The sequence below is a fragment of the Larus michahellis genome, chromosome 2 (genome assembly GCF_964199755.1).
Source record: "Larus michahellis chromosome 2, bLarMic1.1, whole genome shotgun sequence".
Classification (NCBI taxonomy): Eukaryota; Metazoa; Chordata; class Aves; order Charadriiformes; family Laridae; genus Larus; species Larus michahellis.
The window spans coordinates 58446715-58462305 of record NC_133897.1 but is presented as its reverse complement, the minus strand read 5'-3'; the positions used below and the strand labels follow the sequence as shown (position 1 = coordinate 58462305).

At 47.1% G+C, this 15591-nt stretch overlaps 1 protein-coding gene across 1 annotated transcript in view; it reads right to left on the bottom strand.

Moving 5' to 3' along the window:
- VOPP1 (VOPP1 WW domain binding protein) overlaps positions 1-13284 on the bottom strand; it is a 66977-nt gene extending 53693 nt beyond the window's left edge. Inside the window, exon 1 of the mRNA XM_074575633.1 lies at positions 12807-13284. Coding sequence (XP_074431734.1) covers positions 12807-12857 — 51 coding nt within the window. The 5' untranslated portion in view covers positions 12858-13284. The remainder of the gene's footprint in view (positions 1-12806) is intronic.
- Positions 13285-15591: the final 2307 nt, after the last annotated feature.

Below are 15591 nucleotides of genomic sequence, written 5' to 3'. Positions count from 1 at the left end.
CTCCTCCCCACCAGTGAGAGCGCTGCCACCAAATCCAGTACAACTTGTACATTCAGCTGAACACCAAGATTTCTGCCAAGAACCAGCAACCCACATTGTCAAAGCCCGCATCTGGAGGTCCCAGCACATAGAAGAATATACACTCCTGCTAAAATTAATCAGAGTATACATGCTGTAAGTGACATTGGCAAGGTAGACAAAAATAAAGCAGTCTTGTACTGTGTCTCTGCTCCAGATCTGAAAGTTGCCCTCATACCTGTTTATACTGTATTGATACATCTTCAGTCCTCTTATTCATCTGAAGCTATGAAATAATCTTTTTCTTTGATCCTTGGCAGGAATTTACAGACATACCTCTCATTAATGACAAAGCGGTATCATTTCAGTTTCACTGGTTTTAACAAGCGAATATAGTACACAAGTGTGGTCTTCCTCCTCTTTTCACTACTTCACACTTGCTTATCAGTCCTGTTAGGATTATTCTCAATGTATCTGCACAGTTGCAAATTAAACAGTTCTCACGTTACAGAAGCTCCCACAACAACTCTCATGCATCCTTACATGCCCTCGCACAGAAACTCTCAACTTAACTCACATCTTTTTCCAGATGTTTAGTTTGACACTGAAAAATTAACTCCATTAAACACCTGAGAATTTACATAGTATCATGATAATTTTATATTACCTGTGGCCTTTGCCTGCCCATGTTCTCTACAGTTCACAGAAAGCTTACCAGCTGCACATGCAATCTCCTCTGCCTGCTTTCCATCTACATTATGCAACAACCATACGTTTATTAAAAACATTCCCCTAATACTCCTCTCACCTAACAACACCAGAAGCCTATTCCAGGGTTGATACCCTACTAAAAAGAGGTGGCATAAATACAAAGGAGAAAGGGTCTGTACACAGGACAGCCTGCTGTAATGAGGGGTCTCCCATGCTGCACAGGGAATTCCAGGAAGGAGCAGCAAGCTGAACCCTCAACTCTCTAGCCTAATATAGAAAAAGGATAAAAAGCATGCAAGGAAACAGAAATTCAGGCAAATGGGACAGGATGGAAACCTGTATTTCTTCCTAGTAGAAAGGATTTTTTTATTCTTTTTTAACACTTAATTGCAAAACACAAGAAATGGATTTACAGGGCACTTTTAAGTGCAGATGGTATGATCTTTGCCTTTGCAAACAGGGGAAAGTAAAGAAGTGATGGGAGAGGCAAAGTCCATGCGGGAAGTGGATGTGCCAGGGCTGAATCATAGATGGGACTAAAGAAAGCCTAGAAAAGAAAGAGACAAGGAAAGTACAGAAAAAGTTAAAGCATTTTAAAGAGAACGGGAACTCAACAGCCAAGGAAGTGGAAACTATTGCAAATCATGAATTCAATGACGTGCAAAAGAAAGAAGAAAGCCATCCTAAGCCAAGACGGGAGGGACGATGGTCCAGAGCAAGGCCAGGAGGAGGAAACCAGGTGAGAGCTGTAGGTGGAGAGAGGATTATGTGGCAGCTTGAAGATAAGGTTAAACAGCTTGAGCTTCAGGCAGCAAGAGGTGAGGAGCCAATAAAACAATTTAAGGTAGAGAAGATGATGTGGCTGAAGCAATGAGAAAAGGTGGCAACTATACCTTCAGGACAGCGTACAGGAGGGAAAATTAAAAACTCACAAAAGCAAGAATAGGGGAAGCCAGAAAAAAACAAAAAAAAACCCCAAAAAACCAACAAACCAGCAGTCGCCCAGACTCCAGTAGTCAAACTGAGAACTGCAGACACATTTTCAGAGCCAGGATTGATGTTCCCAGATGAATCACCAGTGAGTTCCTTTTGCTCGCTTCCTCTCCCCACTGCAGCCTCTTGTCTGCTTCTCCCAAGCTATCCTTAGGTCATCCCCACACAACCTTCCTGGGGCTAAGAGACTGCAAGGAACTGCACCAATCTCCTCCCCAGTTTCTACCAAAAGACTTCAATTAGCACTACGGGAGCTCTTGCTTGCATGCCATCATAAGGATGCCACCAACCGCTAGCGCAGGTTCATCAAGTGCCAAGACAACTTACAGACAGAGCAGTTTTATACCTTCACCATACCTGCGTAGCAGGTCGCAACACGCTATGGGGCAAAGGGAATAGGAGCTGACACGTCTCGCCAGAGAGGCACAGGGGTGACGGAGCTGGGGAGTCTCAGTGCAAACACGCAGCTGCCCGGCACCCGCAGTTTCCAGTGCTTAATCACTGTGGATGGCTATCACAGAAATAAATGCATATTTGCAAGCTATTCTTAGCGTTCACCGGAGAGGCGATTACCAAATTACCCAGTTACATAATCTCTTTTATATAATCACTACGATGCTCTTCTCCTTATGCAACACGGAGGGCAACCACGGCCGGCTGAAGTAGCTCCTTCCCCAAGCAAAGCTGCATCAGCAGCACCGTGGGCAGGCGGGCTGGCTACCACAGGTACACGGATGAGCAACAGCAAGAGCCGACTCAAAGTGACCAAGCTTTTCAGAAGCAGCAGTGTATAAACATGTACTTTCAGCCTGGGGGAGGCACAAGCAGCCCTGTGCGCACTGTTCCAGAAGATGCACGGAGTGGAGATCACCCTGGTTGAGATGCCAAAGTCAAAGGTGTCCAGCACCCTCCAGGCAGCCTGACCCAGCACTCACTAGAAGCAAGCGGGATGTCTCCATTGACTTTTAATGGGCTTTGGAAGGGGCCCAGGATTAGTGCTTTAATAAAAATACGAGGTCAAGATTACTACAGAATTAAAACAAGCTTAATCCAAATGCTCCTGGCTTTGCGCCATGGCCATGCCCGCAGTTTCCCATGCATGGGAAAGCCAGGTGAAGCTGCAACCAAAATGGGTTCCCGCAGGGCATGATCGGCACACACATGGGGAGCTGGCAGCATGGGTCAGCACAGTCACTCCAGGAAGTTTCACCCACTGGAAGATTTTGGGCATACCCCAGTGCATTTCCTAGAGCATTTTCAGGATGTCATCCAATGCCTTCTAGGAACACTGCAGACATCTACACTGACAATTGCCAGCTACAGGGTGTAACAAGACCCAATTTACTAACGTTCACCTAGTGCTTTAATACGCCAGCATCAAAAGTGCCACGTGCAGTAAGTGAGAAGCACAATTTAAGTCCTGGATTTCAGAAAATACAACCTCTGAGATCTGCAGATCACCTGCAAATCCTGAGACGCTTTTCCATTACCACATTATGAGTTCAGCATTAAGCTCAGCTAGCTGCACACTGTTGCCATTAAGGGAAAAATCCAAAACAGTGAAGCCCCTCAACACCAAGGCATTAACACTGCTAAAAAGCCAAGTCCTAGTTTTGTAAATACCAAAGGAACAGAAGACAGAACAAAGTAATGACACTGATCTCAATTCACCTCTTCCAAATGACACTCCAAAGGCATGTGCCTTAGCTTTTTCTCAGGGTTACACAACTGGTAGCATTTGGCCATTATTTGGCACTTACTGCCTCCTCTGCTATCTAGTGTCCCTAGAAATACAAGTCATCCCAAGCAATATGCAGGCAAACCCCAAGCCTTAGCGTGGCACGATATGCTTTATGCAGGGAGACACATGCACAAGTTTGGGAATAAAGACTGCTATCATTTCAGCTATAGAAAAAAAAATAATGAAGCAGCTTAATGTTATCTTGCACTATCTCAAACTACAGGATGACCCAGATCTGAAGAGGTTTAACCCAATCCCGTAAGCTATTATTACTTCTGTATGACAGCACGGAGATGCAAGTTGCCTCAGTTGCAAAGCAGATCAGAGTGGAATCAGGGTCCATCACGCAAAACCCCGTTGCATGTGGTAGCACCCATCACAACAGCACTGCTGATAGCTCGGGAACGGCAGGCATCCTCAGCGCTATTGCTGCTCAAACAATTGAAAACCATGATTCTCCCTGGGCATAGGAGCAGCTCACGTCAGCCTTAAAAAGAAAAGCGAACAATGTAAAAGTCTATGTGAAATCCTGCCAAACTTAATGGCATTTGAATAAATGAAAGAGGGCTTTTACACCCATTGCCCTTCCTGTACCGGGCTGAACCCACTGCTCCAAATGTGGTGGGGAAGTAGAGCCCTGAGCTGGAAACTTGCACTGTAAGAGAGCCAGCCAGCGAATTCCTGGATCTCACTTACACCAGCATTGAGATAATTATCTGTAGCGATGAGCAATACATTTTTCCTCCGAGAAGCAGAAATGAAAGAAAACACTCGCTTGACTCATCCTTGCCTGGTTCTCGCACCAAGAGCTGAAGCACGCTCACAGACACCCGCCACAGTGAGAAGCGCCTGCACCGACTTTCTGCATTTACAGAGATATTGCGGGGAAAGCTAAAAGGAATCTGCCACGTTAACAGGTTTTCTATCCACTTCAGTGAAGAGATTTAATAAAATTGAGGGAAACAAATCACTGAGTTACACCTGGGCAATTCTCCAGGTCGAGACTGCTACACTGCCTGTTATCATACCATCAAGCCTAAATAGGAGTTACTGTGCGGTACAAGCACTTTAATTTCAATCTGTTGCGTCTACGCTGAAGGGACTATACTAAAACCAGTGTGGTATAAACAACTAGACTTCTATGGTCAGCTAAGGCGTGCCTCCTGTCCAGAAAGGGAGAAATACAGACTACTCAGGCCAGGACACACAAGAGAATGTCCTTGGCCTATCTACATTCATCAGGTGCAGACACAAACGTGCCAGCAAAAAACCCAAGTTCACAGTAACTTAAAAACAAGCCTGCCTTTGCTACAACAGCCATTGGCTTTTTTTTTTTTTTCATTGCTAATATACATTCACTGACAGAGCTCCTAGTTTCTTGAAGACTTAAACCTTCTAGATCACAGGCACGCTACCGGCTCTTAACCCCATGGTAGCGCAAAGTCTGTCCCTGCTGCCAACACGGAGCTAAGCAGAGTAGGTATACAAAAGCATTACCCTCCCTTAGATGTCAGTGCCATTGAGCCCCAAAAAGACGAACATGTGCAACAAAATACTCCTCTCACATCAAGTGTAAGGCTCTTGAAACACGTGCTGCCCGTGGTCTTCAGTCCGCCGTCAATGAGACCCCTACCACCCTTCCACATGCTCACCTTCCTCTCATAATAATTTCATTTCAGAGTTCTCCAGTTCCTCCTCCTCTGAGGAAGGATCCAAATAGATTGTAATGCATGTAACTAGAAAGGCATAAAAATACATTAAATGTACTTGCCTTAACTTAGTGTAGCGGAAAGACAGATTTGTTCAGGTATGGGCTGCATACTTGGGGTCCATGTTCCTCACCTCTAATTCCACCAGCTCAAGACCTGAGAAGGAAGGATCCACCCTCAAAAGTATTGCCGGCATGATGCCCACCAACATCAGAGGCGGAAGACTACCATCGTTCCTACTCTGGCAGGAAAGGAACAGGCTGCACACAGAAGGCTCAAGTGCAGCCGGGGCTGAAGTCAGGGCACTCTCCCACCACCCTGCTTCAGCACCCTCCTAAAACAGCTGCTTTCTACTGTCATCTAACTTTGAACCTAAGGCGCAGATCACTTCATGGTTACTTACAATGAAAGAAATACAGCCAAAGTGGGTTGTTTTTTTTTTTCCCCAGCCCTCCAGACAAGAGAGACAGAGGCAATGGCGTGCTGGAGGACAGCTGGGTTCACAGGTACCCACCAGCTGGACTAGAGGACAATGGTCCCTGCTGCTCTGCAGCTGATGGTAGACCTTCCCTGGGGGTGTGGCCTCCAGCCATAACCCTCTCCTGCCCCACAGACAAAAAAGGCGGGGACAAAGACAAAAAAGGTCATTAGCTCCAGGTTGAGAACTCCTGCTCCAATGGACACCTGGCAAATGATGTGGGAAAACAGCAGGACACCATCTAGAGAAGTTAGTCTTAACCAACAGCATCTTTCAGGGGAAAAGAAGAAACAGACTCAGCTAGTTTTCCCTTCTAGCATTGCATGGAAAAGGTCTGTAGGATCTTCTTTGTTGCCAATGAAGTATTGTCTGTCCTGTAACTCCCATTAGGTGACATTTTAATGTACTAAAACAAGCATGCTACCAAAATGGGCAGTCCCACTCCAAACCATACATTCCCTTCTCCTCCCCTGCAGCAAGTTTCATGACACTACCACTGCACGGACTTCTGCTGAACCAATGGAAAACTATTCCCTCTCAATTTTTTCCCCATCCTCTTCTTGGTGGCTTAGTCTTCCATAGCATCAGTGGGTTGATCTGATTCCTCCACAGCCACATAGTCACTAGACCTGCGGCAGCACACAGCCAGCAGAACGAGGGGTTAGGGACCACCCTTGCTAGCAACAGCCCACCTCTGCATTGGATCAGACCCAGATTAGAAACCACTTCTTGCTAAATCCTTTCCTTCTAAAAATCTACCAGACTGAAAGCTGAGTCATCGAGAAAGAGGAAGACATTTTTAGTCAAGTTATTTAAAACACGGGTTAACACCTATTTAGTGCAAAGCTGAAGACACACTTGAGAAGAAAGACATTTTTAACTCAGCAGTGAAAAATTTTCCACTTAATATGAGAAACCTGTCAAGATACATTGTTCTCAAAAAGAAATAAAAAAAAAAAAGAAAAAAAGAAAAGAAAAAAGAAGCATTCAACAAACCCAGACTCCCCTCTCATGCTGCCTCAAAATACCAGGCATGGAACTTTATCTCATGTATTAACTTACTGATGTCAGGAAAGCGATAATATCCACTATTTAAGACTTTATCTTTCCCTTGTCTTGGAAGTGCTGTTTAACACCTATGATCCCAGGCTGTGTCCCCAGCCTTCAGACAGACCTAACATTTGTTGCTCGAGAGGCACTATTTGAGCAAAGAAAAAATGATTATTTTAGAAAGGCTTTGCCTCTTGTTAGTTAGAAGAAAGTTTGTATTTGCCATAATAAACCCCAACAGGATTTCGACAAAGCATCCATCAAAACACAAAAACTGTGGAAAAGAGCTGTGTTGCTGAGGATACAAAGCAATGCAGCATTTTCAAAAATTCAAAAATGCTACCTTTCTGTCATTTTTTTTTTTATTTATATGGATTTTACTTCATATCACAACAGACCTAAAGTACATCAGTAGCCGCCTTGTCTCAGCAAGAAATAAGAAATCTTAATTTTAAATTCTGTAGCATAAACTCAGGCTTTAATCTGTTCTTGCCTGTAAGCTCAGCCTACACAGATGAGCAGAGCAAACCTCTATGTGGGCACGCTCATTCCAGTTTTCCAAAGCTTCTTTCATAGTGGAGTAAACCAAAATAAATTTGCATTAAACCAAAGAGAGTTTCCACTGAGCCTTTTATCACTGATTTTAGCTAAATCCCTTTTCAAAGAGCAGTTGAAGTCTCAAGGCTTGCTTTAGTCAAGTTTAACACATCCTTCCAGACACCTGCATTAGCTGAGTGGAACGTATTGAGAGAAAAGAGAGTCAGAGACTTCCCTTTATAAAAGGGGGAAGAGAAAGCATAACGGAAGGTGCTAAACATTTCTGACTGCTGTAAAAAATATGATCAGGTTTTATAGCTGCTTTTTCTGATGAAAAAGAACCGGCACATAGCTATTCGCACCTCCCCTTAGAGGACGCAAATGGCACTCGGCCACCGTTCCCTTCCCACAGAGAACTCGAATCCATCTCCTCCTCAGCAGGAGCAAAGTGAGAAAAGTGTGCAAGCTCAGTCCTCCTGCCTGGAAATCACAGCCCATCTCGCTGCTGTCAAGAGGCAGGGAAGACTTGCCAGCACCAGTTGGATCCCCAAACTATAAATCATAAGTAAGCTCTTTACTGCCTTCACTCAGCAATGCAATAACTGCTTTCCAACTGGCTTCAAGAGGGTAAGGAAAAAAAAGACACCACCAAAAATTGTTTCAGCTGCTAAGCCCTTAAGTAATTAAAGCTAACAAGCAGGAGAGGGTTAGTGGACACATCTACACTAACAACCCCCTTGCAGAATTTTTGTCATAGACTTTCCCCCGTCGGTTTCGACAAGGTTATTCCCACCACCACCCACTGATGCAACACCCACAGGAGTTATAACATCAATAGGACAGTATCAGTGGGATTCCACAGAGCGGGACACCATAGAGACAACAACCCTGATGTGCATGCACATTCATACATTCAAGGGTATGCACATTCCTATAATACATATATAAAGGAAAACCTGACAGCTAATGGATAGAAAAAAATACCAGAAACCGGGGAGGAGGGTCCCCATAGTCCTCAAAACTTCTTGAACTCTGCCTGTGCCTACTATGATCAAAATGTGGTGTTTTTTCTTTAAGATGGGTAAACCCACCAGTCTTAATGTGGTTATTTCTACAAGGATTTAAAAAAAAAAAAAAAAAATCAGAAACCCAACACAAAAAAACCTCTTCAGGAAGGACAGAAATTTAGCAAATAAGAGAAACCTAAAAATCTGTCCTGTTGAAGTTCACTTACAAAAATAATACTAAAAAGATCCACACAGCAGTTACCCAACTAAGAAGCACTAGCCAAGTTTGCTTTTATTTAAACAAATCTTGTATGACAGACTGTCCGAAGTGTTTGAATTTTATTTCAAGATAACACATTTTGCTGTTCATCCAACGTGTCCATTCTTTCGTTCATTTAAAAAAAAACCAACACTGACACTTGACTCTTTTGTAGTATCTTTCATCAGACAAATTAACAAGAAGAGGACTATATTGATCGCTTTTTTCCAACCATCCAATTATCAGTATTTCTATTGGCTTCCACATTATAATTCTTAGTAATGAGAAACTGAGCATGTAGAAATATCAATGCTAGTATTTCCAAAAGCAATGATCTGAATTTTGTATAGCTATGTGGAAACCTTCGTGGTGGGATTCTCACCCACACCTCACACCACCTACAGCGACTACCACAGGCCTCAGCTTATCTTAATACAAAGCCCTAAAAAGCTTGACTTAAATATTCAGGCAGTTGCATTAGCTCCTAGGTTCCTCTGGACACACCATATGGGCCAACCAGAAGCTTAGGCACCTAAAATTATTCAACAGTTTTGAAAGTTGAGGCCACCCAGCAAGCTACTCAGCAGCAGTAACAATAAAACACCTTCTTTATTACCACTGCAGCACAGGCAGGGTCCTCTGCTGGGCTTAAACAGCTCTGTTCAGCCTCCCCCATCCTTGAGCTGAGCCTCCCCCATCCTTGAGCTGAGCCTCCCCCATCCTTGAGCTGAGCCTCCCCCATCCTTGAGCTGAGCCTCCCCCATCCTTGAGCTGAGCCTCCCCCATCCAGCCCTCTTCCAACCAGCACTTCTACAGCTTGTGGGAGGAAAAGCAAGCACTAACTCTGAGAAGTAAGCCACCCAGAGGTACTCTGGTACCCTCCTTCAGGCTGAAAATAAGCTCTCTTCATCATCAAGGGGACAGGGATGCTGCTTGTTTGGTTTTATTTTTTTCCCCATCCCAAAGACAACGCTATTCATTAAAGTCACATTTAAGCTCAGACAGTCAAAGCCCTTAGGCTGTCTGATAAAATAAAAGCAGAAAAACTTGATATATACCCCAAAGACACATCACTTTAAGGACCCTCCTCAAAGCCTTCCATAAAATTGTGAGCTATCTATTCATACAAAACGGAGACAAAACACAATCCTGTCAGTGGAACCACGAGCTATGCTAGCGAGCCAGACCGCTGGCTGTTCGTGAACGTCGAAATCCCATACCCCAGTACTACGGGTCTACGAGACATCCAGGCTCCTGGTGAAAAAGGGCATTTCAGGCAACTGCCATTAATAACACACTGCTACCTTCAAGTAGCCAAATTAATTTCAAAAAGACAGATGGATGAAGGTTCAACGGTGTTCATTTCTTCCTGCAAGAACCAAAATTACCTGTCAAGTTATCCACCTTAGAAGCTCCTCATTTTAGCTTACATGTTAAACTGTCCAACTGTGACTAAGTTGTGAGCAAAACTCACGGCACCTTTGGCTTTTCTCCCCTAACAACAAGGTCTTCTCAGAGCAGAGTTTCCTGGCTCCTGGGGTTGAAGATTTTTCTTCCATTATGGGAAGTCTTTGTGGTTATGGTGGAACACCCTCGTCAAACAAGAAAACTCAGAATTAATCCCTCTTTCCTATCACCACAGTGCTCTGGGCGCTTCTGTAACTAGTGTATCTCAAGCTCTTCTAGAAAAAGGACCAGCATCCTAGTATCGAAAGCCAGCAATTTCTTACGTGTAAATCCTGTTTTGATAGCAATAGCTTCAGTCCCCTTTGTGAAATCACCCATCAGCACACACAAGAGCCTTCTCCTGCCCCTCAGTCCCTCTTTTGCATCACTTCCCCACGGGACCGTGGCACAGTCAGTGACTGACTAGGACTAACCCAAAAGCCACAAAGAAACACTCCCCACATCCAAACTCACACCCACCTAGAATTTGATGTCTGTTTTTACTTGTGAAGCAGTTTATTCCTTTTGTCAACATAACCAGAAACTGTGTTTTCAAATGCACACAGACAGAAAATACATGAAGGTCTTGCAACAAGTATTTTGGGTAATTTAAGCAGAGAACTTTAAACATCAATAAACTACTGCAAATTTCTCTTTAGAGTTAAATGCCCCCCCCCCTTTTTTTGGATAACAGTCAAAGCCTTTTGCAAAACGCTGAATGAAAATTATATTCCTCAGCTCATGCTGTGTTAAATATTAACTAAGATCATGTCAAAGCTGCAAATAGACTTAAAACAATTGTAACAATGCTATTTCATATAATAGCCAATATGGAAGTTCGTGCAGAAGATGGCAAAAGTTTCAAATACCAAAAACCTTCTGAACAACCAGCTGTCTCCGATTCAGTAATTTAAACCCCCAGCATTTTGTTCCTGTGCCTTTTTTTCCCCATAGAGTACAACTTAAAACAATTTGTAATACTTCCTATTTACATAGCACCTCATTTAAAAAGCTATCCTAAGTACTTCCAAAAAGGAAAAAAAAAAATCCACAAAAACAGATGGCAAAACCAACATTCTAGATTAAAATAAAAAGGAAAAAAAAAATCCCACCATTAAAACCAGTATAAAAGCTTAAATAACAGCAACATGGACTACATCCAAAGAGGATTTATGCAAATTACTTTTTTCAGGCACACAGGATCTTTCTCAGCGGAATATGCGTTAGAGAGCAGATACATCTAATCAAACAGATCCTGAAGGGGCAAAGCCTTTCACACTCTCAGATGAACAAATTCCCTCTGGGAAATGCTGGTGCCCATTTCACTTAATCGACATTTTGCCATTCGTGCTTTCTGAACAGCTTCTGCAGAGTCAAGGAGCAATCGCGGGCCCAGCTCTGGGCCAGATTTACAGCTGGGGCAATGAGACGCTGCCCAATTAACTTGAAAAGAGTTATACTTATTTACATTAAATGGTGATTTTGATCTAAGTGTTTTAATGGGATGATGCTGGATGACATAGTGGGTGACATACCAGAAATCGTTCATCTATGTAGGTGGCATAAACTCGTAGTAAACATCATTTTCGTGAATTATATCCATTACTGAAAACAATAATTACACAGCCAGCACTCTGGTTTCCGTATATGGGTTTGATGGTATGTTGGGTTTTGTTTTTTTTAAAAGTGATATTCATTTTCTGTCTAAACTGCTGCACCACAGAGGCAACACAGCTCTGCACCCCTCTGACACCTTCAGCTAGACTGCCTCTGGGCTTTGTGAATGTAAAGACGTACCTTAGACAAGCTCACCAGCGTTCCCGAAGTCACCCCGGCACGCTGCCACCGCACGTGTCCTGCTGATGACTGGAGCGTGGTGGCAAACCTGCCGCCGGGAGCTGCACATGGCAGCGTGCCCGCCATGGACTTGTCCCGGGGGGGGTTACCCATGCCCCCCAGCTTGGCCCCAACCCAACCCCAAGGCTGAACCAAAGACCGAGAGACCAAGAAAATATCTATGGATCCTGCCTGCTAAAAAAGGAGCTGGTTTCCCAGCCCCATGACATAACTGCGTGGCACAAATCCCCCCTCCAATTAACGTCAGCTGCTAATTTTTTTTTTTTTTGCTTGTTTGCTGTAACTATTCAAGCTGCGCTACTGAGCCTTTCCGAGAAGTTTAACCACGCTGCTCGGTGCCGGCTCCTCCTGAGCTGATGTCGCCGCACACCTACCTCGCAATGTACATTCTGTCCACGGAAGGATACTTAAAATGAAAATAAAAAAATAAAAAAAAACACACACACCTTCCATTTAACCCTTACTGAAAGGCGCAGGTTCCGTGCCCCTGGGAGGGCTACCCAGTTCATTAGGGAGAGAACAGCTCCCGACAGCTTGTGCCCCTGCCTACAGGTCCCGCGTTACTCTGAGGCTCCCGCACACCACGGACAACCTTTTTTCTGCCGCTCCCGCAATAAAACATGAAGGAGAAAGTAAGCCAGGTCGCTGCCAACACCCGTAACTCCTGCACCCCGGCAGCCTCCCGAGGCAACACGGCCGGGTTTCGCCCGGCCCGGCCCCGCCGCTCCCCCGCGCTCCCGACCGCCCAACTGCCCCGCGGCTTGCGGAGCCCAGCCCGGCCCGGCAAGGACATTAACCCCAAAATTAATACTGTAACACCACCCCCCACCCCCCAACCCGGCTGGGTAAGGCTGTTCCCCCGTCGCCCGCGGGGCTCCAGGTCGCGACTGATGGCCGACCACCCCCAGTCTCCCCCCGCCGCCCTCTCTGGGGGGAACCAGCCGCCCCGGCGCTGCCGGAGCCGCCGCAGGCGGGCAGAACCGCGCTCCCCCCACCTCACCTCCCACAGCAGCGAGAGCAGCAGCGCGACCCCGGGCTGGAAGCGGTTCATCTCTCCTTCTCCTCCTCCTCCTCCTCCTCCCGGCTCAGGCGCGGACGGGCGCTGTCAGCGGCGCCATCCCCGGCGGCGGGGGAGCTCGGGGGAGACGGGGGGGGACACAGGCGCGGAGGGGCAGCGCGCAGGGAGGGCTGACAGACAGCCCGGGGGAAGGGGCGGCAAGAAACCCGCGTCGGGAGCAGGGGGACGAGGAGCGGGTAAAGCGGCGGGGCGGGGGAAGGGGCGGGGAAGCCCCCCCCCGGCAGCAGGGCGAGGGCGGGCTGACCCGCCGATCCCCTCAGCAGCAGCAGCGGCGGCGGCCGGAGCCGAGCGGGCAGCGCCACGGCGAGGCAAGGCGGGGCAGAGGGGCAGCGCGGTGCTCGGGCACAAAGAGGCAGGGCGCCGCCGCGGCTGAAGGCGGGGAGAAGAGTCGGCCCGCCCCGGGAGGGGGCGGTGGAGAGCGGGGGGCGGGGGGGGGAGCGGGATTAACCGCGGCCGTGAGGGCGGGTAACGGCCACCCCGTCGGCCCCGCACCACCCGCGATGTCGACCTTCCCCCCCCTCCCCCCGCACCGTCCTGCTCTGGTTCCACAGGCGAGCGGGCCTGCCCCGGGAGGGGTTGTGCGGGGTCCGCAGGGCGGGGTGACCAGGCGGTCGGGGTGTCTCGGGTGCCGGCCCCGAGGAGGAGGAGCGGGCCCGTGTGAGCTGCCTGAGGTTCAACGAGGCCAAGTGCAGGTGGAGCGGGATGATCCTCCCTCTGCCCAACTCCTGAGGCCCCATGTGGAACACTGCGTCCAGCCGTGGGGTCCACAGCACAAGATAGACATGGACCTGTTGGAGCAGGTCCGGAGGAGGACTATGAAGATGATCCGAGGGCTGGAGCACCTCTCCTGTGAGGACAGGCTGAGAGAGTTGGGGTTGTTCAGCCTGGAGAAGAGCAGGCGCCTCAGAAGAGAAGGCGCCTTATTGCGGCCTTTCAGTACTTAATGGGGACTTATAAGAAAGCGGGGGAGGGACTTTCTACCTGTAGTGACAAGACAAGGGGCAATGGTTTTAAACTGAAAGCAGGTTGATTTAGATTGGACATTAGGAAGAAATTTTTCACAGTGAGGGTGATGAGACACTGGAACAGGTTGCCCAGAGAAGCTGTGGATGCCCCATCCCCGGGCATGTTCAAGGTCAGGATGAACAGGACTTTGGGGAACCCGACCTAGTGAAAGATGTCTCTGCCCCCAGCAGGGGGGGTTGAACAGGATGATCTTTGAAGGTCCCTTCCAACACAAAGCATTCTGTCTGCCTCCGTCAGCCTCGTGCGTGGGAACAGGAGCTACGTGGACAGGCTTAACCCCCCTGCCTACAGGGTGCACCTTGGGCACTTCAGAGGAAAGGCTGTGCCCCCGCCCTGGTCCTTCATTTCCTCAGCGTGCTTAATAACAGCCCTGGGTCATCTTGTTATAAAGGTCTTGAGACCTTAGAGCTTATAAAAGCCTCAGGACCTCAGAGACCTCGCTGGTCTTAGACCAGAGTGGAGGTGCTCGCCAACTCCAGCAGTGACAGGGGGCTGGTGTAGTTATGCCCTGGGTGCTTCCTTCACCACCACCTTTTCCTGGTGCTTTGAGCCTCCTTTTCCAAGCCCTTTCCCACCCTTAGCACAGCTAGACGCTGTGTTTAGTGGGAAGGAGGCACAGCTGTTCTTTAGGAGGGATCAGAGTTTATCGAGGTCTCCTGCCCTTGCTTTTTAGGAGATCTAGCTACTTAGTCCTCAGCAGAATATAAAAATAGATAAGGGGGGAACTCTTTTACCTTCTCCTGTTTCTCTGAATGACAGACCTTTCCCAGCAGCATTTCTAGAGGAGGTGTACCCTCCCACCATCCTTTTTGGGTGGGCTAATTAAAAATGATTAGCACATCGTGCACAATTAGTACATCAAGCCATGCAACACACAGCTCCTTGCTTCCTCGTTGTCATAGTCTTCAAGGAAGAAACTTGCCACCTCCTGCTGCCAAGTTGCCCAGCAAAATGTCATCAGGTGGTTATTACTTCCATACAATGACCTTTGGGGTAGTTTAGGAGTGGCTTCCAGCTGGCAACGTTAATCATATGTCCTCTCAGGCCCAGGTCATACGCTCCATTTAAGAAGTGACTGTAAACTTTAACAAAGTCCCACGCACTGCGTGACATTGTGTACTCAGAGGCAGGCTGTACAAGTCCTTCCTGAATGACCACTGATTTTGATACCTCTTTGTCTCTATTTGATGTCAACCGGTCTGAAGCTGTGAGGTGCGTTTTTCAGATGAAGACTCACATCCCTGACTGAATTTGCTAGAAGATGTCTAAGGAGATGTCACGACCATCACTTTGTCCAACAGTGAAGATCGAATGAGACAACTATACACACAAGTCTGTCTATATAGTCTGAGCTGAAAGTCACTCTTTCTTACATCTGGGGTAAAGAGAAAGACACATTCTACACTGGGTATCATCTAAGATGGATCAGCTCATGTTGTCTCAACATACAAGTACAAAGTCAGGCATCACTTCAAAAAGGCTCCAATTCACAGAAGCTGGCATTTTGGAGACACACTGGGACAGGTTGACTCTTCATGGAGGTGCCAAACAGCCTGACCTGTTTAGGGACACCAAATGAATCAGTCTCAGTGCTGAGCACAGGTGCTCCACGCCGCTGCTGTATTTCCCAACAGGGGTGCTCTGGCGGCCTGGAGACAGGCAGAAACCCTGATAGCACAAA